The sequence below is a fragment of the Pleurodeles waltl genome, chromosome 1_2 (genome assembly GCF_031143425.1).
Source record: "Pleurodeles waltl isolate 20211129_DDA chromosome 1_2, aPleWal1.hap1.20221129, whole genome shotgun sequence".
NCBI lineage: Eukaryota > Metazoa > Chordata > Amphibia > Caudata > Salamandridae > Pleurodeles > Pleurodeles waltl.
In genome coordinates, this window is record NC_090437.1 from 213989460 (window position 1) to 214017080 (window position 27621).

Consider the following 27621-nt stretch of genomic DNA (forward strand, 5'->3'; position numbering starts at 1 on the left):
ACAATGCAAAATTTCAAAAGGTAGACTACCCTACCTAGAGCTACTCTGCCTGAGCCTAAATGGCCCTCCATTTTCTTTATTTACAATTTGTAGTGATATTTCATAGTATGTGCTGCTGACTCTCCTCTAATGACTCAATTTGACCATTCCTAGTCCAATCTTTTCCTAAGCTAGGACAAGGATTTGCTACACTGGCATGTTAAGTGTTATAAAATCATACCTGTCTTTTACCAGTGCAGATGGTTTCTTTATATTATTGGGAACGTGATATACGGGGGTCAACACTGGGACACTGGTTTGGAATGGAGAAATGCTTACAGGAAAGCATGAGCTGATATATTGAAGGGCTTAGAGAGAGTGTCAGGATTAGTACCCTGCGTGTTGACTGCATACTGGTGAATTTCGGTGGGCTTCTCGTTTATCTACCTATTTAGACTCGCCGACTGGTACAAATTGGGCTAAGACCATAACTTATTTTTGCTGCTCAAGGTCTTACATTTATAAGTATCCTCAATTCTTCCTGGAGCTCTCCATTTCTGAGCTTCCACCAGCACTCTGAAATATTTGTAAAATGACAACATTTGACAAGTAAAGTGATATTGTGCCTTTGGTTGAATGGGAATTTTCGCATGGCATATCACAAATATCTTTGGTGGTTCCAGAGAGATAAGCAATCCTTTGTTATGTGAAGCACTTAAGCTTGTACTGATGACCAGAATAATTTGGACTGGCAAGACATGGGGTGAATTGGAAATGGATGAGATTACGTTTCATATCCTCTCAAAAGCATGTAATCATTTATCAGACTGAAGATTTGCTTTCTGAATGATTTCTCCAAGGTAGTTTGGGTCCCCAGGCTATTTCTTACAGCAACCGCCTTGCTGTCTACTACTGTCTCAAACTCATTTCGCCTTTTTATATTTGGAACAATCTTTCTGTCATTGTTATGCAGAGCGTCTGGCATGTTCATGGTATTTAGCCCACTGTTTTTTAGAATGCCTGGATACAACAGTGCTGGAGAGATTTTGCCTGGTGGCCTTCATTCTTAGGTACAACTTCTGCTTTCTCTGCACTAAGGGAAACATTGTATTAATCTTTCTTTGGCTCCTAGTTTTGGGACTCGTCAGATATACCTGAAAGCGGAATATGTAGGAATCCAAATCTCTTAAGGCCCATCTTACATTGCATTGTTTGAGAAGTTAAGTGAGTATGGGGCTGCTAGTGAGCTAACCTTTAACCTAAAGAAGGGCCAACATACATCTTCAAACAACCTCTATGTATATTATGCTGTAGTGGCGGATCCGTCCCACCAACATTGGAATGTAGCACACGGGGCACAAAGCAACTGTACCTTTAGAAAAAAGACAAATATTAATAAATTCAGTGGATGGGGTAGAAGTAGTAAGCAGCTCAGGCCACATAACACGCCCTTTTAACAATGCAACTGTGTCATCTGTTCAGCTTTGTCTTCAGGACTCAGAATCACCAGAAAGCAACAACCGGGACATGGGGAACAACATGGCACTCCAGCACAGCGGCACTGTGGTACAATCACCTGTGGTGGTAAAATAACAGACTGCTGACAGCCGGAAAACACATGGACCCTTTGAAATGGCTTTTTCCACACCAAAGTTGAACATAGTTCTCCAAATGCTTTGAGAATTGTACCCGTAATGAGGATATGTATAATGCTCGTTTTCAGTTTCTCGCATTACACCAACCTTCCCATCGTCATGCTACCCTTAACTCTTAAAGCAAATTATTTTTTGTTCATCAGCATTCATAACTACATGTGCAGGACATCACCGTGGATTCCAAGTCCATGATTAATGAATATGCTGTTTCTTTTAAGTGGCTTACGGTTGTACTGAATTTCACGTCTCGCGTGGAGGAGCTGAGCGAGAGGCAGCGCTCCCAGGAGCACGTCCCTTGGTCCTGTCTGTCTTTATGTCATTGAAGAGGTGTTGACAAGCTGGGCATTCTGCACAGTGTAGGAGACACGTTCTCCTGGCTACTGCAACAGATTGCTTTTCTTTTGGCCCGACAGGGGTGTTTTCTTTTAGGTACCAGCTAACGCAGTGTTTCTCTAGGCGCTCTCTAAGGTCCTCGTTAAAGAACCGTTTTAATAATACTCAGGTTTAGGCGCGTTCTGCAGCTCGAAACAGTGCAGTATTGCCTTCGTCCCGACCTGCAAAACCTGTTATAGAGGGAAATACCACACATACATCCTTGCAATTCGTGTTTAAGTATGTGCTTGCAATTCAGCAGTGACAGCTGCTTTTCCGCACAAAGACACGAGAGAGTTAACTAAAAGAAAGGTGCCACTAAATTGTTTAAATTGATAACAAAACAATGAATTACATTGTTTTGAAAATGCAACGAACGGGCAGTGGAATGATCCTGTCCGTTCGTTTTCATTTGTCCACGTTCAGTGTGACCATGAAGGCCTTTTCTTTTCAGCATCCCTACCAATCGCCATACTGGCGTGCCAGAAACAGACGTGGCTTTAAACGCTCTTGAGATTTGAATACTGAATTCGTGTGTCTCGTGTGTCTTCCCTCTGCAAATAACGTCTGCTTCTGTCAAATCTTTCTCTTTTCTAGGAAGTATACCGCAGCCCCAGTGGAGAAAGCGCAGGTACTGAATAATTCCTGAAGACGCTACTTACGGAATGGGATCATTCTTCATGCAGCGAGTCCCGAATCCTGGATTGTCTGTCAATGAATCTATCACATTTGACACTTGGGCGTTGGTGGGCTCATCATTGCTGTAAACAAACACATGGCGCGATTAAAGTTGCAGCATCGCCTTCGGCGACAACAAAATATTCTCTTTTTGCATATAGAGAGTTTCAAGCTAAATGGCAAAGACAACCCTCGGCACCTTAATTAGAAGATAGCGTGTATCAAAAAAACACTTCTGAAGTCTGAGCTGAAAAGTGTGTCAGTTGCTCCTCACCTAGTTTCTGACACTTCTTTGATGAACTTCTATTTTGAACCCCCCATTAGAAATCAGCAGGTGGTTCATCAAGCTCCCTGTAAATCCTTTGGTCCATCCATCTGTCACTTTCAGGCGGAACAATTCCCTTTGTCTTTGAAAGTGAATGACACACATTGAGATAAATCTCCTGTCTTTTTGTCAGCGTCATTACAACCAACTGCTTTTCAGCTGAAATGGAATATATTAACACTAGCTAATATTACTGACCTGTTGAATCTTTCAGTTAAGCACACTTTCCAGGAATCTCGAATAAATGTTTAAAGGTTTCCCAAGGGGCTGATATGGATGCATATACAATGTTTATTTATGTGGTCAGTCTTTGATACCATAAGCTCACAGAACATCCTTTTTGTTTAAATTAGTTTGTAAAGTCGAGGGAGCAGATGTTCCTGTGATGGATGGATCAGGTCGAATAACTTGTCAAAACCAGTATAATCATTATAATTTTAGGACTTTTAATCATGTTTAACACCACAAACTGAGGAATACAGCTATCAGAAACAAATAAATAAGCATTGGCAACGCCAATTGGTCTGGCCTTTCACATAGCTAGAGTAACTCAAGTAACTACTAGATGTACTTTTCAAGTCAGAAGAAACAGAGTGAAGTTTTTAACAAGAATGCAGCTCTTCGGAACTTTACCTGATGTCCTTTTCAGGTCAGAAGCAACTGCTTAACAAGCCTATCAAAAGCTGCAAAAACTTATGTTGTTACTAAATGTCTTTTTTGAGTATGATGCAACTGCTTTAAATGTCCTTCACAAAGTTGACGGGGTGTGGCTTCAACATGCAAATGTACAAATTGACTTTTGCTATTCTAATAAATTGTGCTTGATTACAAAAGGTTAATCACATTTAAAATGCTGGCACATGCTAATAAATCAATATTGCCACTTTCAATATATGTTTTGATTATTATGGAATGCCTGTAAAGATAACCTAGTTCATATAAGTACTAGTATCCACTGGTGAAACCAAGTTCCTTCTACCATATTGTTGGAAAACGATTTTTTGAGTTGCACTACATCTATGTTCCAGTAAAATGCCTATTGCCTTATGCTGCAGTTCAACTTGGTGTTACTAAGGCCCATATCAATACTTTTTTAGCGCCGCATTTGCACTGCTTTTTAATGCAAAAACGGCACAAACATGCAAAATACAATTGTATTTTGTACGTTTGTGCCGTTTTTGCGTCAAAAAGTGCAGCAAATGTTAAAAAAAGTATAAATATGGGCCTAAGTGTCTGTCATAAGACAAATGCAAAAGCAAATTAAATTCTTACTTGAAGCTGTAATTCCACTAGTCATTACTAAGTGTGCCACAAGTCAAATGCAAATGCATGGATGTTCTTTCGTGATTGTGAAGTTCCACCCCTCCCAAGTCAAATGCAAAAACATTGAAATTCTTACATAAAGCTGCAGTTTCACTAGTCATCACTAGGTGTCCCTCAAAAGTGTAATGCAAAATTATTTCATGACACTGCAGTTCCACAAGTCAATACTAGTGTCCCTTTCAAATCAAATGCAAAAGACTTGGAATTCTTACATGAAGCTGCAGTTCCACTTATTGTTAGTAGGCATCTCTCACAGGTCAAATGATAAAGCTTTGCATTTCTTATATGAGGCTGCCTTTCCACTATTCATTATTAGGTGTCCCTCACAAATCAACTGCAAAATAATTCAAATGCTTTCATTCAGTAGCAATTGCACTTCTTGTTAAAAGAGGTCAAGCTCAAGTCAGAAGCAACTATTCAAATGACCTGCACCAAGCTGGAGCTGAAGCGGCATGGCTTTAGTATACACATTTTCATGCACACTTTTGTTATTTTAATCATGTGTGCCTGCTTTCTATTGCACCAATTATTTGCCAAAGTTGTTTCATAACAATGATTCAAAATTACGGATTTTAATTAATTTCTTCATTTTCGTTTTTAAAAGGTTTGATCAAACCCTGATATTTATAGGAACTTATATTCACTAGAGATTAGAACTATGTTTAGATATTCTGTCTGCTTATGTTTTGTTGGGTGCAAACATTGTCTTTGAGTTTAGAGAAGTAGTTTACTGCATACTGACAGTGCTGGCTAATCTCTCCCTACAATAGGGGAGATGTAGTTCCAGAAGTAGTGACTAGGGGACTCATGAAAATATTTGAAAAAAACCCATAGAGATTATCACTCATTGGGAAGTGCAAATGTCCAACAAGTAATATTTTGGGGGAACAATTTAAGGTGTATGTGTGTAAGAGGAAAATGTAATCACTCCAAGTGAAAGAATCCAATGGTGCTGGAGTGAGCTGGTTTGTTAATCTATACCTTCCTCTGGGGTGGGATGGAGTAAATTTTGAGTGACATGTCAACAGACCAATGGCGAAAGAGTGTTGAGTGGGAGCCTCTATATGTGAATATATATATATATATATATATATATATATTGTATATTTGGGGAAAAAACAAGGCTAGCAAGATGCTAAAGCTGTTTTTAGGCCAGACCTAAAAACTGTACAAGATGAGGTATTCATTAATGGACCGTGGAAACTGTGAAGCTCTGGTTGTTTGATAATGTTGCTGGGATAGGCCAATAATAAGAGCCAAACAGCTGCATACATGAGGGCAAGTAAAAGTAATACTTAGCAGTGACTTGAAGGGAAAATTTGATAGATTTCATAGGTTCTGTAACAGTAGTATTGGGTAGTACAAGGTTGATCGTGCTGAGATGAGTAAAGTATAGAGAGAACAAGTTATAAGAAGACTATGAGATTGGAAACAGAGGAGGTGGGTGAAGTTTAGGAGAGAAAATATCTTCATTGTCTAAGGGTTTCAATGAAGGCAGCCTTCAGTCATTCAGGTGATAAAAACCTAAAGCTACAGGAAAATAGTTTGTGAGGTGAACGTTAGAATGCGTATAGGTGAAATATTACAAATTATCCACATGTAAAATCAAAGTGAGAGATAGGAAGAGGAAAATCCACCCCAATAGACTGATAATTGGTGATTGGCAGACAGTGGCCAAGAGCACAACCAGCAATGCACAGAACAGAATAAGAGGCTGATTTAGAGTTTGACTAAGACAGTATTCCATTATAATGGTGATGGAGTACTCTCTCTGCCAAACTGAAGGTCCCCCTGCCTGATGTATAGGTGGGCAAACCTCAAGTATGTCTTCTTTGATAGCCTAACAGAGAAAGGACTGTCAGAGGTTTGTCAATTCGACCGTCTATTAGATTTAGAGTGGACAATCAAAGTACTCTCACTACGGTGGGAGTAAAGCACCAAACTCTAAATCAGGCCCAAAGAATTGACAAAGAATTAAACAGATCATTGCTGCTAAAAGTAGCAGTGAGGTAAAGAAGAAAAAAAGAGGAAAGTGTAGAAGGAAACTCTGAGATGGACTACTAGTATCAAACACAAGAGCTGAGTTATCCCATTACATTGAGCATTAGAGAGTTGTAAATTCTGACAGATATGTGTACTTAGTTGTATTGGAGAGATATAATATTGCCATGAATGCAGACAACTGGGCTCTTTGATGATCCCCCCACTTTTTGCTCCCATTTACACTACTGATGCTATTGTTTTTGATATGAAAGTGCACTGAGGTCTGCTAAGCAGACCTCAGTGCCCGTGCTCTTTCCCTTAAATTGTCCTGTGAGTTTCTAAACCCAGTTGGCAAGGACTGTACCACCCCTGTAAGGCCCTAGTAAATGGTACCAGTAGTAGCAAGGGCAGGGATGGCAAAGGGGTCACCAGGGCTGCAGCACTGATTGTGCCATGCTGCTTGGCCTGAGTAAAAGCAATGCCTGCAGAGCTGAAATGTCAGCCTGCATGAGCAGCTTGTCTGTTTGAGACTTACTCTGCCCACACCAAGTGCAGGCAGAGTCCCTTCACTGCCCAAAATACACATCAGTCACACTTAAGGCAGATTTCCTATAGCTCAGGTTGCAGGGTGCACTGTGCTATGAATGAGGACAATTATGCATGAGTATTTATGACCCTGTGATAGCGTTTAAAACGTAATGCTACTGCAAGTGACTGGCGGTCATACGTTACCATGAGCTGGTGCCCGGGCAAACCCCAGCTCGTCCAGTTCCATGCTGGCCTGACTGATTTCCCCAGTGTTTGATATCAAACATCATGCTTTTTAACCCTGAGCATGATTCTCGTACCCTGGTGGCATACTTTGAGGATGCCCACCAAGTTCCAAGCTTTGTCTTGCCTTAGCAGGCTCCCCTGAGACATTTGCTGGCATGACAGGAGTCTACCTTCCTGCTGCTTGTGCTAGGACTTCCCCCAGGACAGAGACAAGAAAGGACTTGTGCAGTGAGGAGGTTAAACCTCTACTGTCCCAGGATGGCTAGTATTTACAGTAATCAAGGCGGTGAGCCTCAAAGTCTTTCACCACTTTTGAAATGTAATCTCTTGTCCCCTCTCAAGGACAAAGCCCTTCCTGCTCTGTTAAACTTGACAAGTGGGAAACTTAGTGTACACCTCCGAGAGGCTAGCCACACCTTTAGTGTGGGATAGGAGTTCTGTACTGCCATAGAAAGGTTCTGCCATCTTGGTAAATCTTGAGTTAATGGATTCTGGGTAGAAAAGTGACATTCTCCCAAAGGGAGGTGCCACCACAGGGATCAACTACCCACAGGGACCAGTAGCCCATTGGCCAATACCCCTCACACAATCAACACACTAGGATTTAAGGGGCTCCCCTGGCACCAGAACCTCCGCTCTGACTTTGAATCTGAGAAGAGGCACAGAGAAGATGCCTCTTAAGGGCCCTGAGAAGAACGTATACTGGAACAGTGTATTCAACGTTTGCCTGTGGCAAAAGCTCACTGTCCCCAGTAAGAGAGACTCCAGTGGACGCCAGAAACTGAAGCAGACTTCCCTGACTGGTGGAACCTTCAACCTGTGACCTGCAGAAGAATCATTGTGCAGTGTCACAAGAAGTACAATCCGTCGGGCCCCTCTTAATTGAGCCCAAAGAACATTGGTGACCTACACCCCAGGAGCTATAGTGAAGGTCTCACCAAATTCCGAGCCACTACACCACTCCTGTTGACCTCCAGGACATGAATTACTTTTGCAGCTGCAAAGGCTTCTTGGACAACAGTCCAGTAACTGACCAATCCCCAGACGTTACCAACTCCAGAGCAACTCCTCACAATGGTGAGCAACAATGGCAAGGACCCACTGCTGAGATCCTGCATCCTAAAGAAGTTGACTTTGACTAAGTGGCAAAGCATCTTTGGTGCAACCTTCCTGTGATTGACAGCTGCAAGACACCTTCTGCACCTGGAGCGGATGGACATCATGGCAGAGTGCCAGTTGTGGAATCCAGGTCCTGTGACCCCCAAAGGCCTCTACTCTCCGAGGGGAGAGTGTAACTCCATCTCCAAATGTGGTTTTACAGAGTGCTGCATCTTTGATTGACAGAGCTCGCAGTTCCCATTTTTTTCTAAGGACAGCAAGGCTACCTCTGCGCCTGGAGTCCCCGGGCTAGGTGAAAATGTACTGTCTATAGGAGGTTGGTCTAGGGACCCCTCAGACCTTAACTCCAGTTGCTAAGTCTAGCAGGAAGGCTACGAAGAAAGAGAAGAGGAAAGTGTGAAGGAAGCTCTGAGGTGGATGACTGATAACAAATGGAACAGTTGAGTTGACCTTGTATAGTGAGCATTAGAGAGCTGTAAACTGAGCATGAACATCATGAGGCAAGAGATTTGGAAAGTCAAGTTTCAAAATGGCACTAATGAACGTGTCATAAAGGATAGTCTCCTTTACTACTTTAACCATTCAAGAGATATTTATGGAAGTCCTTAAATTTACCTAGTTGCTTCACGTATTATATTATGTTTAAAAAAAAAGAGAGAAGAAAGAAAATGAAAAGAGGGCCATCATTAATTTGAACATGCATACGAAGAAAAGCAAACTGATCAAATATGCTTGATTTAAAGCAAACGTTGTGTTCCAGAGTTTAATTGAAGCCAAATTCTAGCAGTATTATTTCCTTAGAAATGAACAACTGAGGCATTATTTTGATATTATTTGATGTAATTGTTTTAATGTATTTCTGCAAACCAGAATTGTGATGAAATGTTCTCTGCTTTTAGTTTCTGATAGACTCTTCTGCACTCTGCAGTGAGGAATTAACCTTTGCCAAGTGTCTCTCCCTCACCATCACCCATCTTTTTTTCCTTCTGTCTCCTAGTAGAGCAGCAGATATGGAAACAATGCATTTAAGCATGATTTATAACACTAATGTGGTGTCAAGGACCCTGTCTTAACAAAGTTTGCATCATTTTAATGTTCTCCAGATAAATTCAATTAAGAGTTTGAAACTTTCAGGAAATGTGGGTTAGGTATTTTATTTTTAAATCTATCAGGTTTAGTTTCTGCAAACTGAATCACTTTAGGGGTTTTACTTATCCTGCAAACTTACAGGATCTCCAGGGCTAAGTTAGAACTGAATTGTAATGGTTGGGACCTGCACTTCCTTGAGGGCTTACTCTGAAACTTATGAAAACTTGCAACAATTACCACCAATCACTAGGAAGGAGGTAACTAGAATGTCTCATTTTCTAATCAATACTTAATCACAACCCATGTTGAGTTACAACATTGACATTTAATGATGAAAATCTGAATTTCAGCAGCCAGATGACTTCTGACATCTTGAATGTTAGTGTTGATACATTTCTTTTCTATTCAAATTGTTTTTGAAGATGAGTGGTATACCTCATCATGTTTTATACATGGGTTCTATAGATATGACACAGAATTATCAAAAGACTATCAAGTCCAGAGTGATGGTTTATGTTACATTTAACTCAGAGTTTAAGCACTGAGTAGTCAAATGTTTTGGTTACTTCCTCTTTAATTTCAGTACGTGAAGCCATTTCATGATCTGAAAGAAGTACAAGACAGACACTGCCCACTTTGTCTACAGATATTAAACTATTTGTGAGGCAGGCATCAGACCCTCAGCATCACTCCAGTTAAAGGATGAATGGAAAGCTACTGTCTATTGCAGAACTGCATCCAATTGTTGCATGTAGTCCACATTGAGGCACACATGGCAAAACACCCAGTGAGCTTAATCATATATGGCAAATTCTACACAGCATTTCTTATCCTAGGTTAAATTAATACATGCAACTGTCAGAGAGGTTCAACCTTATTATACCATAATATTTCAGCAATGCACTGCTAACAGGACCGTTCACACTTCTACCTCATTAACCATTTTTAAGAAGTGAAGAGAGTTAGCCACTGCCTGCATTCTAAGCTAGTTGTGATTCAGGATCTTGATAGCTTTAGTGAACTGCTGAAGAACCACTGTGGTATTTTACCATTTAATGAACCATTGTGATACATTTTCTGGATGTATCCTCCAGAACACAATACAGATTTTGTTTTTTTAGACCACCTGGCATTAAGGACTTGTGCCAAACCAAGATAGAAAAACAGCTGGACTGCAACCATCCCACAGCCCACTGAGCAATATTTGAATGAGATGTGTTTCAGGTAAAGTTTGGTCCTATAAGTAATCACAAAGATAGTTAGTAGAATCACAGCCTTCTTTTATTAGGAAAATCCACACTGAAGAACACTAGGAAAACAATTGATATATGGTTTAAGGTTTGTTTTAGAATCAAAATCCTGTCCTAGTGCACACAATATGAATTTCGATTACAGTTAAAACGTACAGAAATATACATAGCTGTCATGTTTACCAAACGTGTGAACAGCATAAAATACTCTACCATATTGGCTGTGTAACCTTTCAATACCACCCTCTTTCCTTTACTTACTCAGCTAATCTCAGCTCCAAAATGAACACTAATTTGAGTTTCAGAGATCGTTCTTACCTGCTCACCTGTTTGAATAATCAGGCTTTATGTTCAATATAACAACAAGGTATGTTATTCTCATCTGTGCCTCCAACCTGGCAATAAGCTGAGCAAGTGAAGGCACAATGCCTCTCTTATCCTTCAGCAAAAGTGGGTGATGCAATTATGCATGGGGTGTGTCATCTGTGTCACCTGGCATAAAGTTTCTTTCTGAATCTTCATACCTTGTGCTTGACTTATATAGCATTGCTTAGAAAAAAATGGCCTGATGCCTTTTACTTACTTCATTCTACTATCAAGTGTGCTTTAAACAATAATATTAACTGAGAAACATGAATGTTTGTTCACTACTCAAACTGAAATATTTTGAAAAGAACAGTTCCTCAGAATAAATGTCATGCACATATGTGAGCAGATTTCACGTTCAAAGAAAAAAGAGAAAAATAAATATGTATTCTATATAATACACTCACATTAACGTGTAAATGATTAACATGCACGACCTAAGAGACATAACTAGAAGCAAAAAAATCTGCTAATCAAAAAAGTTGTATGTTGTATTTTTTTAATGTATCATTTACTTAGCAGGGTGCTACCAGCGGTGCAAACTTGAAGTGCTGTGCAATCCTTGTGTGGTTTGACACAAGTCAGACACATATCGATGGCTTGTTGAGTGTATATGCGTACTGAATCTGGTGTTGTGAGTGAGTACCAGAGGTGTACTCCAGTACTTTCTATGGACTTTAGGCTGTGGATAAGCAGGTTTGTGAGGCAGATGTGTCTTTGATATGGTAGGGCTATGGTATTACTTCTATTGGAGTGTCGTGAGCTCATGTTTTTTATATAAACACCATTACTCTACTTCAAATGGGATATAGAACAGTAATTAGTATGGTCATTAAGCCATATTTGATGCAATGTTACTGGTTCACCAATGGCAATGAGGTGTGCTCCATACAAAGGGTAGGGGGAGCAGCCATATTTTGATTGCTATCAGGAACTCCAGATTTGAGCATTCTGTTATTCAGATTGGTAGCTTTGTATTGAAGTGACACCAAGTGAACTGCTTAAAAGAATCATAACACTGTAATATTCAAATTCTTTCCAGTGCTGTGATCTAGTCTGTGTCTGCCATCTTTACAAATAGCCTTTCTGAACCAAGAATATAAACATAAAGACATTCATCATGTTAAGATCATAATCTCAGATGTTACCTCTTTGGGTAGGCCATAATCACTGTCTGTATTGGTTATCTAACTGCTACAAGCAATCAAGAACTTCAGCCAGAGCTCCAATATTGCTGCTTGCTAGAAACCTTTTCCCATGCAGTTAGTTATTCTGCCTAAAAACATTAGTTGGAATTCTGATTTCTGATCTATACTGCTCACTGAACTAACTGTGAAGCAAATGTGAGAATTATATTTCTGCTGGAAGTTATTTCAGTTATAATTAGATTGCAGAAAGAATGTGTTTTTTTCATACTTTGTATGTTTAGTGCATAAATTAGTGCACACATTCTACACCCTAAGAAAATATACTTGATAAATATTACAACAACCACTAAGAACAGCCAACTTTCAAATACTGCATGAATAACTCACCTGTAGAAAACACGCTGTGATCCGTACATCCAAGGCTGCAACTCAAGGCTTGGGTATTCCACAAAAGGTGGGACAACCATCGAAAAGATCAGAGCAAGGCAGACGAAAGCAGCAGGCTGTATAACCTTTGGAGACATGATGAAAGAAAACATTAAGAGATCCCATGGTATTCAGTTATTGAGTTTCAGCAAATTAGGAATATAACTTAATATTTCTCATGAGTGAACTGTTACCTTTCTTTTAATAACTGAAGAGACTGCAGAATATGTTCAGCTCATTGTTTTTTTTGCTCTTCAATAGCAAACTCTCACTTTAGGAGCTTGTCTCTAAAAAACAAAAAGTTTGCTGCGTAGCTGCCTTAAAGACCGCGGCCATGCACCAAATGTTGAGTGCCTTCACAGGAGCCATCGTTGTGGCGGCTCCTGTGAATGTACAGAGATAACTACCGGGCTGGCAGTGAATTCAAAATATGGCGGTCTTCTGTCCATTCTGGCAGAGTAAAGACCGCCAAGGACTAAATCAGCCCTTTAGTTTTCTAGTTGTCTAGTAAAGGAAAAACAGAAACCATGTAGCAGGTATGATCTAGTGAATAAGGTCATAAACTTCTCTTTATAATTTTGGATCACATACCGAAATATTAATATATTTCCACACTCAAAATTTAAAAAATTGGCAGTATGTGAAGCTTTTTTACCCCAACAACATCCTCTTCCCAGAAGTAGCTAATATAATATCTAGACAATATAATTATTGGTTTAAAATACAGTTCCCCATCCATAATTTTATTAGATTTCTCAGGAAAGGTTGATTTGATGGCACTTGCTGAGGGATTTAGCCTTTGCCATAAGTTCTTGTGGAATACAGTGACCAAAATATATTTCATATTAGCCATCATAAATCCAATTTATAATTACTCATTGAACCACATCCTTTATGTACAGGACTGTGACAGGAAGATTCCCACAGAAATAACTTTCCCATTATTATCAGCAATCTACAATAAAAACTCATAATCTAACTACCCTTAGATCACTTACTCAGGACTTTTATTTTCCTAATTTTCCCTATTTTTTGGGAAAGGCAGCAGGAGAATATATCTGCTGGATACCAAGACAGGTAAGTATATTAGGACACTGATGGGTAAAAGTATGACTTTGATAATAAAATTAACAGTGAACAGTAAGAGCATATAGAATGTGTGAATTGCTCTTTTGCCAAAAGTGAAGCAGCCAACGACACCGCTGTCTGGAAGACAATTACAGCAGACCTAACACACATATCAATGCTGTCAGAGGGGCCTGTTTTTTAGGGCACGTCTTCTAACACCATTCACACAGATGACCATGTCTTTCTAACCATCTGTTGTTCATGTTCCAAGGAGAAAAAGTCAAGAAATGTTCCTTTGCCCTGGAAGAAGACATTCATCATGTTACATTGGGCCAGATGTATCATCACTGCCCTTTGCGATTCGGAAATAGCGATTTTTAAGAATTGGCTATTTCCGACTCGCAAAGTGCCATGAATCACATTTGCGATTCGGAAAAAGCGATTTCTTAAAAATCGCAAATGCTATTACCGAATCGCAAATTGTGATACCGGCCCCATTCACAGCTATGGGCCTGTTGACCCATATCTGCAAATTTTTTGCATTTCCAAAATTGCGATTTCTGACCCAGAAATCGCAATTTTGGAAATGCAAAACCCCAGGGTGCTGGGGGCTTAGGCCCCCTCTGCTGCACCCCAAAAACTTTTTCGGGACATGTAAGGTGCACACATGCCAAAAGGGCATGTGTGCTTTACATGTACAATTTAAAAATGCATTTTAAATGCATTTTAAAATTTTGCACATGGTTACCACCAAGTTGAACTTGGTGGTAATTAGCGATTCCTAAATGTCAAAATCGCATTTAGGAATTGCTTCATACATGTGCCAAGAAATCGCAAATAAGGAATCCTTATTTGCGATTTCTAATTTAGAGAGTCGCAATTTGCGACTCTCTAAACAGGGTCGCAATTTTAAGGAATCGCTATTTTTGCGATTCCTTAAAATTGCGTTCAGAATGTATTTCATACATTCTGAACTGGCATTTTGCATTCGCAAACGGGCATTCGCAACGTTTGCGAATGCAAAATGCTTTCATACATCTGCCCCATTATTTCTTAATAAGGACTGCTTCTTTGGGTGGTCTGTCTATGGAAGAAATACAGCATGCTCCCTTGGCCCACCATAAAAACAGGTCACATCTTGGATGTACTTTGGAGGAAAATAGATGCCAGGCAGCTCCATATTTGGCAGGCTGGCTATGATGATAGAGGTAGTGCCAGCAGCCTGACAATTGCCTTGACAAAAAAAAACACTAAGGGCCAAATTGAAGAAAAGTGGCGCTGCAGTTAGTGCAGCGCCACTTTGTTGTGCCCCTTAGCGCCCCCCTACGGTCATCACGTGTGCACCATATCTAAGATACGGCGCACCATGGTGCAGGGTAGGGCACTAACATCAACATTGTTGACGCTATTGATGTATTGTTCAGGGTTAGCACCAAAATTTTGATGCTAACCCTGAACAGTACATAGGAGCCCATTGTAAACAATGGTGTGCCCCTTTTAACACCTTTTGTGAGCAGGCATTAAATTGACGAAAGAAATGAAGCAAATAAATCTCTTATGTTTCCTTGTGCCAGTATTTCAGCACCCCTAACAAGGGAACTTCCCCTTTGCATACATTATGCATGGAGCATGCATAATGTAGTGCAAAGGGTTACAAAGTGGCGCAATGCATGCATTGCACCACTTTGTAAATTTGGCGTGGAGAAAAGGCCACCCTAACGCTGCCTTAGAGTAAAAAAAAATGATGCTAAGGTGGCACTAAATTGGCGCTAGGCCCTCTTAAAACTGGGCCTTAGTGTGGAGCAGAGTTTTCATGTCCTTCACTCCAGCGCTGAAAGTATAAAATGTACATCTTCAAAGCTTCATATTCTTTGTAACTATCACGTGCAAAGACCTCAGCTATACGACAGAAACATGGAGCCTGTCGAATATATAAGGAAGCAAGGTAGTGCAGATATTATAATTAGGGAGATCTCACTGCTGTAATATGTTTGGGGAAGAACTGATGTTGCTGAGCATTAGCTCTAAACTTGCTAATAGTTAGATCAAAGCACTTTAGCAGGATGAGAGCAAAACCGTCTACACCATGAATATTCAAGAAAAAACACAACTAGAATTTTACTGTGTTAGACCGAATATGATTTCATTACAGGAACCTACAATGTGATTTGCAGCGCTTGCTAGAAAAACTATGGCCCATATTTTTACTTTTTTAGCGCCGCATTGACGCCGCTTTTTGACTCAAATGCGGCGCAAACTTACAAAATACAATTGGCCCGTATTTATACTTTTTTAGCGCCGCATTTGCGTCGTTTTTTGACGCAAAAACGGCGCAAACTTGCAAAATACCATTGTATTTTGTAGGTTTGCGCCGTTTTGCGTCAAAAAGCGGCGCAAATGCGGCGCTAAAAAAAGTATAAATACGGGCAAATTGTGGCCCATATTTATACTTTTTGACGCTAAACTGCGCTAACGCAGTTTAGCGTCAAAAAGTTTTGCGCCGTCTAACGCCATTCTGAAGCGCCATGCGGGCGCCGTATTTATGGAATGGCGTTAGACGGCGCAATCAGACCGGCGCTGCCTGGTTTGCGTGGGAAAAAACCACGTAGACCAGACAGCGCCGGCGTAGGGGGAAAATGGCGCATGGCCGTCTTAAAATGGGGCAAGTCAGGTTACGTCGAAAAAATCGTCTTAACCCGACTTGCGCCATTTTTTAACGACGCCCATCCCCCATCAACATGACTCCTATCATTGTAAAGATAGGAGTCATGCCCCCTTGCCCAATGGCCATGCCCAGGGGACTTCTGTCCCCTGGGCATGGTCATTGGGCATAGTGGCATGTAGGGGGGCACAAATCAGGCCCCCCTATGCCACAAAATATTATTAAAAAAAAAAAAAAAAATACTTACCTGAACTTACCTGAATGTCCCTGGGGTGGGTCCCTCCAGCCTTGGGTGTCCTCCTGGGGTGGGCAAGGGTGGCAGGGGGGGTCCCTGGGGGCAGGGGAGGGCACTCTGGGCTCATTTTGAGCCCACTTGTCCCTTAACGCCATGCCTGACCCAGGCGTTAAAAAGCGGCGCAAATGCGCCGTTTTTAGCCACGCCAACTCCCGGGCGTCTCTTTTGCCCGGGAGTATAAATACCACGTAAAGGCCTGGGAGTCATTTTTTAGACGGGAACGCCTCCCTTGCATATCATTAACGCAAGGAAGGGGTTCACGCTAAAAAATGACGCACATTCCGGGAACTTTGGCGCTATTCGCCTCTAACGCCATAGTATAAATATGGCGTTAGTTGGCGTTAGTTTTGCGTCGAAATTGCGTCAAAAAAAACGACGCAATTTCGGCGCAAACGGAGTATAAATATGGCCCTGTATTTTGTAAGTTTGCGCCGATTTTGCGTCAAAAAACGACGCAAATGCGGCGCAAAAAAAGTATAAATATGGGCCTATGTATATTTTGCAAAATTTGTTATGTCATGTTATGTTAGGACAATTGTCTGTTATATACGAAAGAAGGGACATTGGAAAATGCTTCACACAATTCTAACGCCCAGGGTTACCAAGACTCGCCCACCCCTAGTGAATATCTATAGCTTTGAATTGCACAAATGGCTAAAGATTGTGTAGTATAATAATTATTATGCCTCACGTGCCAAACTTCACGCTCCTGCTAAAAATGTCGTTTGACCAATGCGAAGAACTATCTTGCATTGTGCCATGGTGCAATATTCCAAAGGCGAACAAGCAGGCTTGATTAAATGTTGCACTGTAAGAGCACCTTTAATACAAATCGGTCTAAGAGAAATCCTGTCATATGTGCCATTTTACCAACATTATTTGTATTATGTGTGGAAATAACAAGCAATTGCTTCCAGGATGCGTCAGTTGTCTTTCGGTGTTAAAATCCTTTGTAAAGCTAGGTTGTGCTACTTTGCATCATTTAGATTAATTGTCTTTGGAGGATTCATGCAATGGGTTTGTACTGTTCATGCCCCTTTATACCCATTACGGTCGTCATGGCTTACACACTACGTGACGCAATGGTGTTTCCGTTTCCACTTTCAGTACGAAAATAATTTTGCACATCAAATTTGATTGATTGGCTGGACAGGTAATGATGGTGGCTGTCATGGATAACCTGTAGCACTCACCCGCTTCACTCTGTTTGTAGAGCCGTTAGCTCTTCATCTTAGGCCCAAAGCATTGCAACTCTACTTGTACTGGACACACTCTAAGCCGAAGACTGCACTTTTTGTTGAAGTCGATTGAGGAAATATCCAGTTCACCCTGGATGCCATTAAGAGTATTCTAAACTCTCCCTTATAAAACAACAAAGCTAAAACGGAGGTATAATTATTAATATTATTATTGTTATTATTATTATTATTCAGTGGATCTCCAGGCAATCGACAAAGCAAGTAAAGCCATAGCCCCAAAAGTTATTTGGGAATTAAATATTCGGAAGATAACTAGCAGCTATGCGAAGTGAATAATAACTCAATAATCAAGAAAGGTATACACCTTCTTAAAACCTTGAGTTGTTCTGTCATCATCCTTAATGGGTCAGATTGCTAGCTCTTGACCTCCTGGTCTTGTGCGCCACTCAACCCGCTGCTGGTGACTCAGCCGCTTAGCTCCACAAGGTTGTGCTTCGTTCACAGCCGGTGAGGCCCTCCTGTTCACGCCTGCTGTCGGGTACCCTTCACCAGACATGCTGTTTCATTGCACACTGCTACTTCTATTGGACCTGATTACTGGCAACGTTATTCAGATTAACTTGTAGTCTATGTTTTATTCTGGTTAAGTTGCAGTATTTTTTAGCTTCTTTTGTGTTATTTGGCATCTGTTGGTTTTGTTTGGTAGTTACTGGTATCTCTGATTGGCTGTCGCCCTCTCCACCCCCCACCTGCTGTGTTCCCACTCACACAGATTCCAACTCCCCACCCTCCCACCTCCCTGCCAGCCCCTCCCACCTTCTAGGACTACTTATGGAGGGTGCTGCACGCAGCGGGTGTGCCACTGTTGTGTCGAAGGCAAGCTTGTCTGCACCTGGACCACACCCAGCGCCAGGTACCCTAGTTCTCCTGCCATCCACCACTACTCCAGAACAGAGCTCACCACCCTCAACACCAGACCCTGCAACAAGGGCTGCTGCTGCACTTCTCCTCACTCCACAGCAGGTCCCTTGACCTGTCCCTACTGCTGGTTCACCTACAACATGAACTCACCAGTGCACCCGACCTCCACCACTTCTCTGGTGATGACTACTCCCTGCCAACTCGATTGCATCCTACTTAGCATCAGATCACTCTTCAAGCATGCAACCCAGATATAGAACACCACCACTGACTTTGCCTCGGACATCATTTTCCTCACAAAGACCTGGCTCAACGCGTCCTCCACACTCAACATCGCCACTGTCACGTTCAAAAAATAAAAGATCATCCACCTTGATTGCATTAACAAGCCCGGAGGTTGAATCACCATAATATCCAAGGAATCCATCTACTGCACCATCACGACGGACAACGACTCACCAATCATAGAACACCTCAACTTCCAGCTCAGTGTAGATGGTAAAACCACCATCGAAGGTACCCTCGTGTATGGAGCCCAAGGACCTTACCCCAGCTTCTGTGACACTATCCTCAAATTAACCTACCTCCAAAGCCATCAACACCAAACACTACTTCTTCATCAGGGACATCAATTTCTACCTCGACAGCGCCAACGACTCCAACACCAGCAATTTTCTAGACAGCCTGAACATCATTGCTCCTAATCAGCTAGTCACCTACTCAATACACATCGTGAGACATACAGTAGATTCCATCTTTACAGCCAGCAACACCACTGAGCTCACCTGGACAGAACACACAATTGTCCACTTCACCAGACGACAGCACCCAGCTGCCCCACCGGGCCAGTAACCACCTCTCATCATAGGTGGAGCAAGGTCCTCAACTGCTCCTCCCCAGACACAATATCAGACATCGAACAAGCTGTCAAAAACTTCACCATCCGGATCTCAGAGAGAACTGACAAAGTCACCCCCAGAAAAACTTCCAAACCCAACAGACCCTCCAAATAAGCCAGCTGAAACACCCCAGAACTCAGAGCTGCAAAACACAACTGCAAACAACTGGAAAGGAAATGGCGCACCACTAAGGATCCCACCTACCAAACCACTTTCAGGAACTTACTCAGCGAGTCCACAAACTCCTAAAAGACACCAGAGGGCTTGCCTTAACCATCCACATTCAAACCACCTCCAATCACAGCACAGAACTCCTCAACATCATCAAGGAGTTCTCAAACCCATCAGCAACTGAAAACAGCACCTCCCCCTACCAGAACCTATGCAACTCCCTTGCTGACTACTTCTATGACAAGATACCCACCATCTACAGAAACTTTGCTCGACAACTAAGCACCGCCAACACCCATAGCCTTCTAGGCCCCACAGATGCTCCCACTAACAACAGAATTACCAGATGGAACCAGCCCACCGCTCAAAATACCACCAACATCATGGGCTCCATCCACTCAGGATCCCCCAGGGACCCTTGTCCAAACCACATGCTCAACTTCAGCAACAGGACCATCAGCAGCAAATTCACTGGCATTCTCAACATTCCCTTCATCTCAGGCACGTACCCTGATGGTTGGAAACATGCCAGAATCAAGCCTCTCATCAAGAAACCCTCCGCTGACCCCAACAAACTCAAATATTACTGCCTACCTTCTTGCTTCCCTTCCCAGCCAAAGTACTCATGAAAGCCATCAACCAACAACTCAGAGCATAACTAGAGGACAGCAAGCTTCTGGACGCAATACTACGGTGTCCAGTCTTTCAATGAATATCTGCATTACTGGCGACAGAATGGGTTCAAAGATTCAAAAGGTAACACTATCAAACACAGACTTCTGTGGGAGAAAGTAGCGGATCCGAAGGAAACGCTACCTAATGTAGATAGACTAGGACACCAGCTTGTTGGAATCCACATTGCTGTCAATACCTTGGCGGATGAAGCAGCCAAATCAGCAGTAGCTACGGCTTCTGTTGATGCAGGAATTGGATGATGAAACACTGGCTGCTGTGAAAGCTTTGGCTAACGGCACGCCCATACGAAAGGCATATCCTGCCAAATATTCCTTCCGCATATCATCTCTCAATACTACCCTGGTCGTAAAACCAGGGTTGGGTAATCGTGTGATTCCCAACAAAGATCAAAGACCAAATTGATCAAAGCAGCACACGAGGGAGTTGCTTCTGCCCATGCTGGTGATGCGGCTAAATTATCATTGATACAAGCATGTTAATAGTGGCCAGGTCTATATAAATAGACCAAGCAGTATGACCTTTTGTTAGAAATGGGGTTTTTGGTTGGCAGTCAGGTTGCCCTCTGTCCAAGCAAGAACCCTCACTCTAGTCAGGGTAAGTCACACACAATCCAAAATCAGTCTGTGCCCACCCTCTGGTAGCTTGGCACAAGCAGTCAGGCTTAACTTAGGAGGCAATGTGTAAAGCATTTGTGCAATAAATCATACAATACCATAATATAACACCACAAAAATACACCACATAGTGTTTAGAAAAATAGTATAATATTTATCTGGGTATTTGCAGGTCAAAACGATCAAAGTTGCAATATGAATTTGTAAAGATATCACTAAGAAGTGATATAAAGTGTCTTAAGTCTTTAAAAAGCAAACAAAGTCTCTTTCAAGCACAAAGTACCTGGTTTGGAGTGGAAAATCTCCTCAGAGGGCCACAGAAGAAGAGATACGTGGAAAAAGGGTGTGTGCGTCGATTTCTCCCCAGCACACACGGACTTGTGACGTTATTTTTCACGCGGGGAAGTCGTGCGTCTTTTTCCGGCGCGCGGACAGTCTCTTTCTGTGGATCGCGGGGATTACCATATGTCCCGGGTCTGTGCGTGGATTTTCCTGCTTGTTTTATGGCTGCGCGTCGTTCTGCGGGGCTGCGCGTCGAAGTTTCGATCTCACGGCAGGCGTCGCGTCGATTTCTCCTCTGGAAGTTGGGCGGCGTTGTCCTTGCGAGGCCGTGCGTCAAAGTTCCGGTCGTCCCGAAGGCGTTGCACCGATCAGCGTCGGTGTCCAGCGTTTGTCTCGCCGCAGAACAAGCTGTGCGTCGAAAATTTCGGCGCACGGAGCATCCAAGTGAAAAAGAGAAGTCTTTTTGGTACTGAGACTTCAGGGAACAGGAGGCAAGCTCTATCCAAGCCCTTGGAGAGCACTTTCACAGCCAGTCAAGAGTTCAGCAAGGCAGCAGTCCTTTGTAGAAAGCAGACAGGTGAGTCATTTGAGCAGCCAGGCAGTTCTTCTTGGCAGGATGTAGTTTCTGGTTCAGGTTTCTTCTCCAGCAAGTGTCTCATGAGGTAGGGCAGAGGCCCTGTTTTATACTAAGTTGTGCCTTTGAAGTGGGGGTGACTTCAAAGAGTGCCTAAGAAATGCACCAAGCCCCCTTTCAGTTCAATCCTGTCTGCCAGAGTCCCAGTAGGGGGTGTGGCAGTCCTTTGTGTGAGGGCAGGCCCTCCACCCTCCCAGCCCAGGAAGACCCATTCAAAATGCAGATGTATGCAAGTGAGGCTGAGTACCCTGTGTTTGGGGTGTGTCTGAGTGAATGCACAAGGAGCTGTCAACTAAACCTAGCCAGACTTGGATTGAAGGGCACAACAAGATTTTAGTGCAAATAAATGCTCACTTTCTAAAAGTGGCATTTCTAGAATAGTAATATTAAATCCGACTTCACCAGTCAGCTGGATTTTATATTACCATTCTGGCCATACTAAATATGACCTTCCTGCTCCTTTCAGATCAGCAGCTGCCACTTCAACAGTGTATGAGGGCAGCCCCAATGTTAGCCTATGAAGGGAGCAGGACTCACAGTAGTGTAAAAACGAATTTAGGAGTTTTACACTACCAGAACATATAACTACACAGGTACATGTCCTGCCTTTTACCCACACAGCACCCTCCTCTAGGGGTTACCTAGGGCGCACATTAGGGGTGACTTATATGTAGAAAAAGGGGAGTTCTAAGCTTGGCAAGTACTTTTAAATGCCAAGTCGAAGTGGCAGTGAAAACTGCACACACAGGCCTTGCAATGGCAGCCCTGGGACAAGGTTAAGGGGCTACTGAAGTAGGTGGCACAACCAGTGCTGCAGGCCCACTAGTAGCATTTAATCTACAGGCCCTAGGCACATATAGTGCACTCTACTAAGGACTTATAAGTAAATTAAATAGCCAATCATGGATAAACCAATCAATAGTACAATTTACACAGAGAGCATATGCACTTTAGCACTGGTTAGCAGTGGTAAAGTGCCCAGAGGTCAAAAGCCAACAACAACAGGTCAGAAAAAATAGGAGGAAGGAGGCAAAAAGTTTGGGGATGTCCCTGTCAAAAAGCCAGGCCCAACACCTTTGTTGTTAGATCTGTCAGCAAATAAAGGGTTCCACCGTCAAACCCCATGGCAGATGGCACATGTGCTGTTGCAGCTTTTCACCCGGACCAGGGCCCATCCTTTGCCTCAAGGGCTTTCAGGGGCACCAGGGCTTTGTTACGGGTCTAATTGGATTATTCATCTCCATTCCACCCCGAGGGATATAGTTTCTTTGAGTGAAGAAACCAGTATTTAAAGCAATCCTTAACAGCCAGAGTATTAGGCTTGGGTCGTAGTTGGCTTACTCAACTTTATGGAGTCCAGAGAGCACTTACTAATCTGCCCAGAAGGTCCCTGGGAGGGCATACCTCATACAAGTGCCTGTTCAGAACACAAATGTATGTTCCAGATCTTGATGGTCCTGTTGCGGAGGCAGCAGATACACCTTTTGACATAAATGAATGTGTCACTGTCTTGCAGGACTTACAATGGTTCTGTGATGACAATGCAACTGCCAATGCCGCCTTCTTGGGAATACGGGATGTACCAATAACATCTACAGGCTGAATTCCAAAAGATGGGGATCTAGTGCATGAAAAGATTGCTGTGAAGAAGGAATTCAGTCCTTCTTATTGTCACTGGTTCCAGTCCTGGGAATACACTGTACCAGAACTGTCATTTTACCACCGCTGCCTGGTTCTAAAGAAAACCGCTTTGTTTCAGTTGACAATTTCAAGCTACACCATACGACTGATCCTGCACAGCAGCCCTAGAGGACTCCTGGGTAATATCCAAATCCCTCTCACTACAGACCAGGATGTTTCTCTACAGGTTTTAAGCAGCAATGCTGACACCTCTCAGAACTTGGGGAGGGTAGAAAATGATCTTTTATTAGTTCCATTACCTTTTCTGCGACACGTAAAGTCAACAATGTTGAGCAATTTTATTCAAATTCTACATAAGAGGATGGTTTAGTCTATTATGAACCACAGAGACAGACTTCTGCCAGCTCTCCTCTTCCAAATGTAGCTCCAGTGTTTGCATGAGCTGCTTCTGGATACTTTGCGGACGTCAATGACTTTTCACTGACTCATCTGCCTCTTCTGTAACTCAACTGTCAAGGGAATGGAAGCTAATAATTTGGCTCAGAATTAACTATTTCATTCTTCCATGGAACTACCTGTGGTTCCTACTGACTATATTTGCTTTGCTCCTTTGGATTTGGTTTGTCATTGTTTTCTTTTCACTGATACATTGTCACTACCTTCCTGAACGCTCTACAGTTGAACTAGTGGATGAGGTCCTAAAACCAAATTTTTCCTCTCACAAAGTCCGAAGGGACTTGTCCCTAGTAAACATTTCCACTATAACAATTCCTGATGGGATTGTTTGGGATAAAGTATCATTTGATATACATGGCCCGAAGGAGGTCATCCAAATTTAAACTGTCCATGAATGATGTAATAACACCTGGAGTAATTTCTGATGATTGAGATGTGAAAACAGTTGATTCTATGATGTCTGATTTGCAATATTTCACTGTATTTGAAAGTGAGGATGCTTTTCAAATTATGAAGATATGTTCTGTTATAATTATTATGGACATCATTTCACTCACAGAGCAAGTACACCAAAGACTATTTTTAATTATATGCAGTGGGAACAATGTCGGACTCCACCAGTGGGGAGCTCCAAAACATATATTGAAAAGTTTGCATATTTCTATGGGCACAATGTTAAAAATTATGAGTTATATTATTTTAACTTGCCAGTAATGGAAAGTCAACACATTTTATTGACTGATACAAAAGTTATTTATTCCGATTCCTTTGTTTCCCAGTTAGCTATAGAAGACTTTGAATAGTGGTTGAAGTCGATGGGGGAACTAAAAATTGGCAAATAATGGGAAAGGGAGCTTTATTTAGAGCAAGCTTTATACCAGTTCAAATGATATTTTTAAATGAAACTGTACAACAGACAAGTTGTTTAGGCTTGGCAAAAATTAACCGCTTAGGTGCGGGCGTCGGCCACTGGCCGACGCCCACACACCCTCCCTGGTGCGGGTCACGACCAGTGGCCGACACCAGGAAGGGCATTAATAAATCCTCGGGTGCGTCGCACCCGAGGATTTATTTTTTATTTTTTCCCCCCCCCGGGAGACACGGAAGCTACCATGTCTCCCCCCGCCCCCCACCCGCCCCTTTGTGACGTCAGCGCGCCGCGAGGCGCGCTGACGTTGCAAAGGTGTTTTCCCCATGAAAGCAGGAAGCAGCCTTGCGGCCGCTTCCTGCTTTCATGGGGAAAACGGCCTTTTTCACGTTCGGGAAGGCCTCGTAAGAAAGGGGAGAGTCTCCCCTTTCTTACGAGGCCTTCCTGAAAGTGTTTCCTGGCCCCCGATCGCAGCACAGCTGCGATCGGGGGCCAGGAAACACTTTCAGGAAGGCCTCGTAAGAAAGGGGAGACACTCCCCTTTCTTACGAGGCCTTCCTGAAAGTGTTTCCTGGCCCCCGGTCGCAGCTGTGCTGCGATCGGGGGCTAGGAAACACTTTCAGGTTTCCTGGCTCCCCCGATCGCAGCACAGCTGCGATCGGGGGGGTCAGGAAACATTTTGAAAAGGCCTCGTAAGAAAGGGGAGACTCTCCCCTTTCTTACGAGGCCTTCTGAAACTGTTTCTGGCCCCCGATCGCAGCTGTGCTGCGATCGGGGGCCAGAAACAGTTTCAGAAGGCCTCGTAAGAAAGGGGAGAGTCTCCCCTTTCTTATGAGGCCTTCTGAAACGGTTTCCTGGCCCCCGATCGCAGCACAGCTGCGATCGGGGGCCAGGAAACCCCACTAGACACCAGGGATTTCACTTTTGGGGGGCAGCCCCCCCCCGGAAAACGGGCCGCCCCCCCCCCCCGGATAATTTTCCGAAAAAAATAAAAAGGTAGGTGCCCCCTGGGGAGGGGGGGGGGGGGGGCGCAATCGCGCCCCCCCCCCCAGGGGATTTAAAAAAAAAAAAAAAAAAAAAAAATGAAATGACAGGGGGTCGCCTGTGGCAATTTTTTTTTTAGATGTTGTAGGGTTTCCCTGGGGGCCATTTTGGCCCCCAAGGAAACCATACAACAACTAAAAAAATATATATGTATATATCTATATATATATATCTATGTAGATAGATATATCTAGGTACATGGATATATCTATAGATATATCTATGTAGATATATATTTATATATATATATATATTGGTAGATCTGTATCAAAGAGATTTATAAAGCGCGCTACTCACCTGTGAGGGTCTCAAGGCGCTGGGGGGGGGATGGGGGGGAGGGAAAGGGGCTAGGAGGTTCACTGTTCAAAAAGCCAGGTTTTGAGGCCCTTCCTGAAAAGAAGTAGGTTTTGGGTCTTGCGAATGTGGGTTGTGAGTGCGTTCCATGTTTTGGGTGCAATGTAGGAGAAGGATCTGCCCCCGGTGGTGGTGTGTTTGATGCGGGGGTCAGAGGCGAGAGAGAGGTCAGCTGAACGGACGTTTCGTGTGGGGGTGTGGAAGGTGACTCTCGTTGAGGTAGGCAGGGCCTGTATTGTGGAGTGATTTGTGTGTGAGGATGAGGATCTTGAAGGTGATCCTTTTGTCAATGGGGAGCCAGTGGAGGGATTTGAGGTGTGGAGAGATGTGTTCGTGTCGGTGGAGGTCGAGGATGAGTCGTGCTGCTGAGTTCTGGATGCGTGTAGTTTGCACTTGAGTTTTAGAGTGGTGCCGGCGTAGAGGGCGTTTCTGTAATCAAGCCTGCTGCTGATGAGTGCGTGAGTGACAGTTTTTCTGGTCTCTGTGGGGATCCATTTTAATGTTTTTCAGTATACGGAGTTTGTTGAAGCATGAGGAGGTAAGAGCGTTGATTTGTTGGGTCATAGAGAGGGAGGAGTCTAGGATGATGCTGAGGTTGCGTGCGTAGTTGGCGGGGGTGGGTGCAGGGCCTTGCGTGGTGGGCCACCATGGGGGGTCCCAGGTTTTTTTGGTGAGGGCCAAAGAGGATTATTTCGGTTTTGCTTGAGTTGAGTTTCAGGTGGTTGGCTGTCATATATACATCACTTTTGTCAATATGTGTGTGGTTTCCCTGGGGGGAAAAGGGTCCGACTTGTCTAGTGGCAGTTTTAGTGCCATAAAGAAGCGCAGAAGGTTTATATGCCTACTGCAAAGAGCACATCTGTATTTTATGTAAATAGCTGAGTACATTAGTAAAGTCTATGGAGAGATGAAGGGCACTTTTGCTGGGTGGTAATGAGGGAATCCGAGGAGGAGGGAGTGGGAGCACCAATAATGATTGTTGGACTGGGCGCAGGAGGTGCTAAAGACTGTGACGAATGGTATGTGACAAGGTGTTTTTTGAGTGTCTTGAAAGTACGTGCTGATTGAGGGAAGAAGCGCAGGTAAGGTGGCCTCTACTGTTGCACGTATCTCACACACACCATCGATTTTGTGACTGTCTACGTAGGCTAGTGTTTTAGAGCAACAGTTTAGCCAATAGCAGAGATGGCATCTTGATGGATGACTGCTGCCTGCACTCGGGTTATAGAGGACCGCTCTGACATAGGATCAGAGACTGAGACATCAGATACTGAGACAGCATCTGAGGGATAGGACAATGGCGCAGACTCTGGGAGTGATTTTTCAGTCA

The 27621-nt window shown here is 43.0% G+C and overlaps 1 protein-coding gene across 3 annotated transcripts in view; it reads right to left on the reverse strand.

The window, feature by feature from the left end:
* The window catches only part of LOC138299526 (phospholipid-transporting ATPase ABCA1-like), a 2649159-nt gene that overhangs the window by 1130809 nt on the left and 1490729 nt on the right, over window positions 1–27621 (reverse strand). For all 3 annotated transcript variants that reach the window (XM_069237840.1, XM_069237822.1, XM_069237830.1), the window contains 2 exons: window positions 12449–12573; window positions 2669–2767 (listed from right to left, as the gene is read on the reverse strand). In XM_069237840.1, the coding sequence (XP_069093941.1) occupies window positions 2669–2767; window positions 12449–12573 (224 nt within the window). The remainder of the gene's footprint in view (window positions 1–2668; window positions 2768–12448; window positions 12574–27621) is intronic.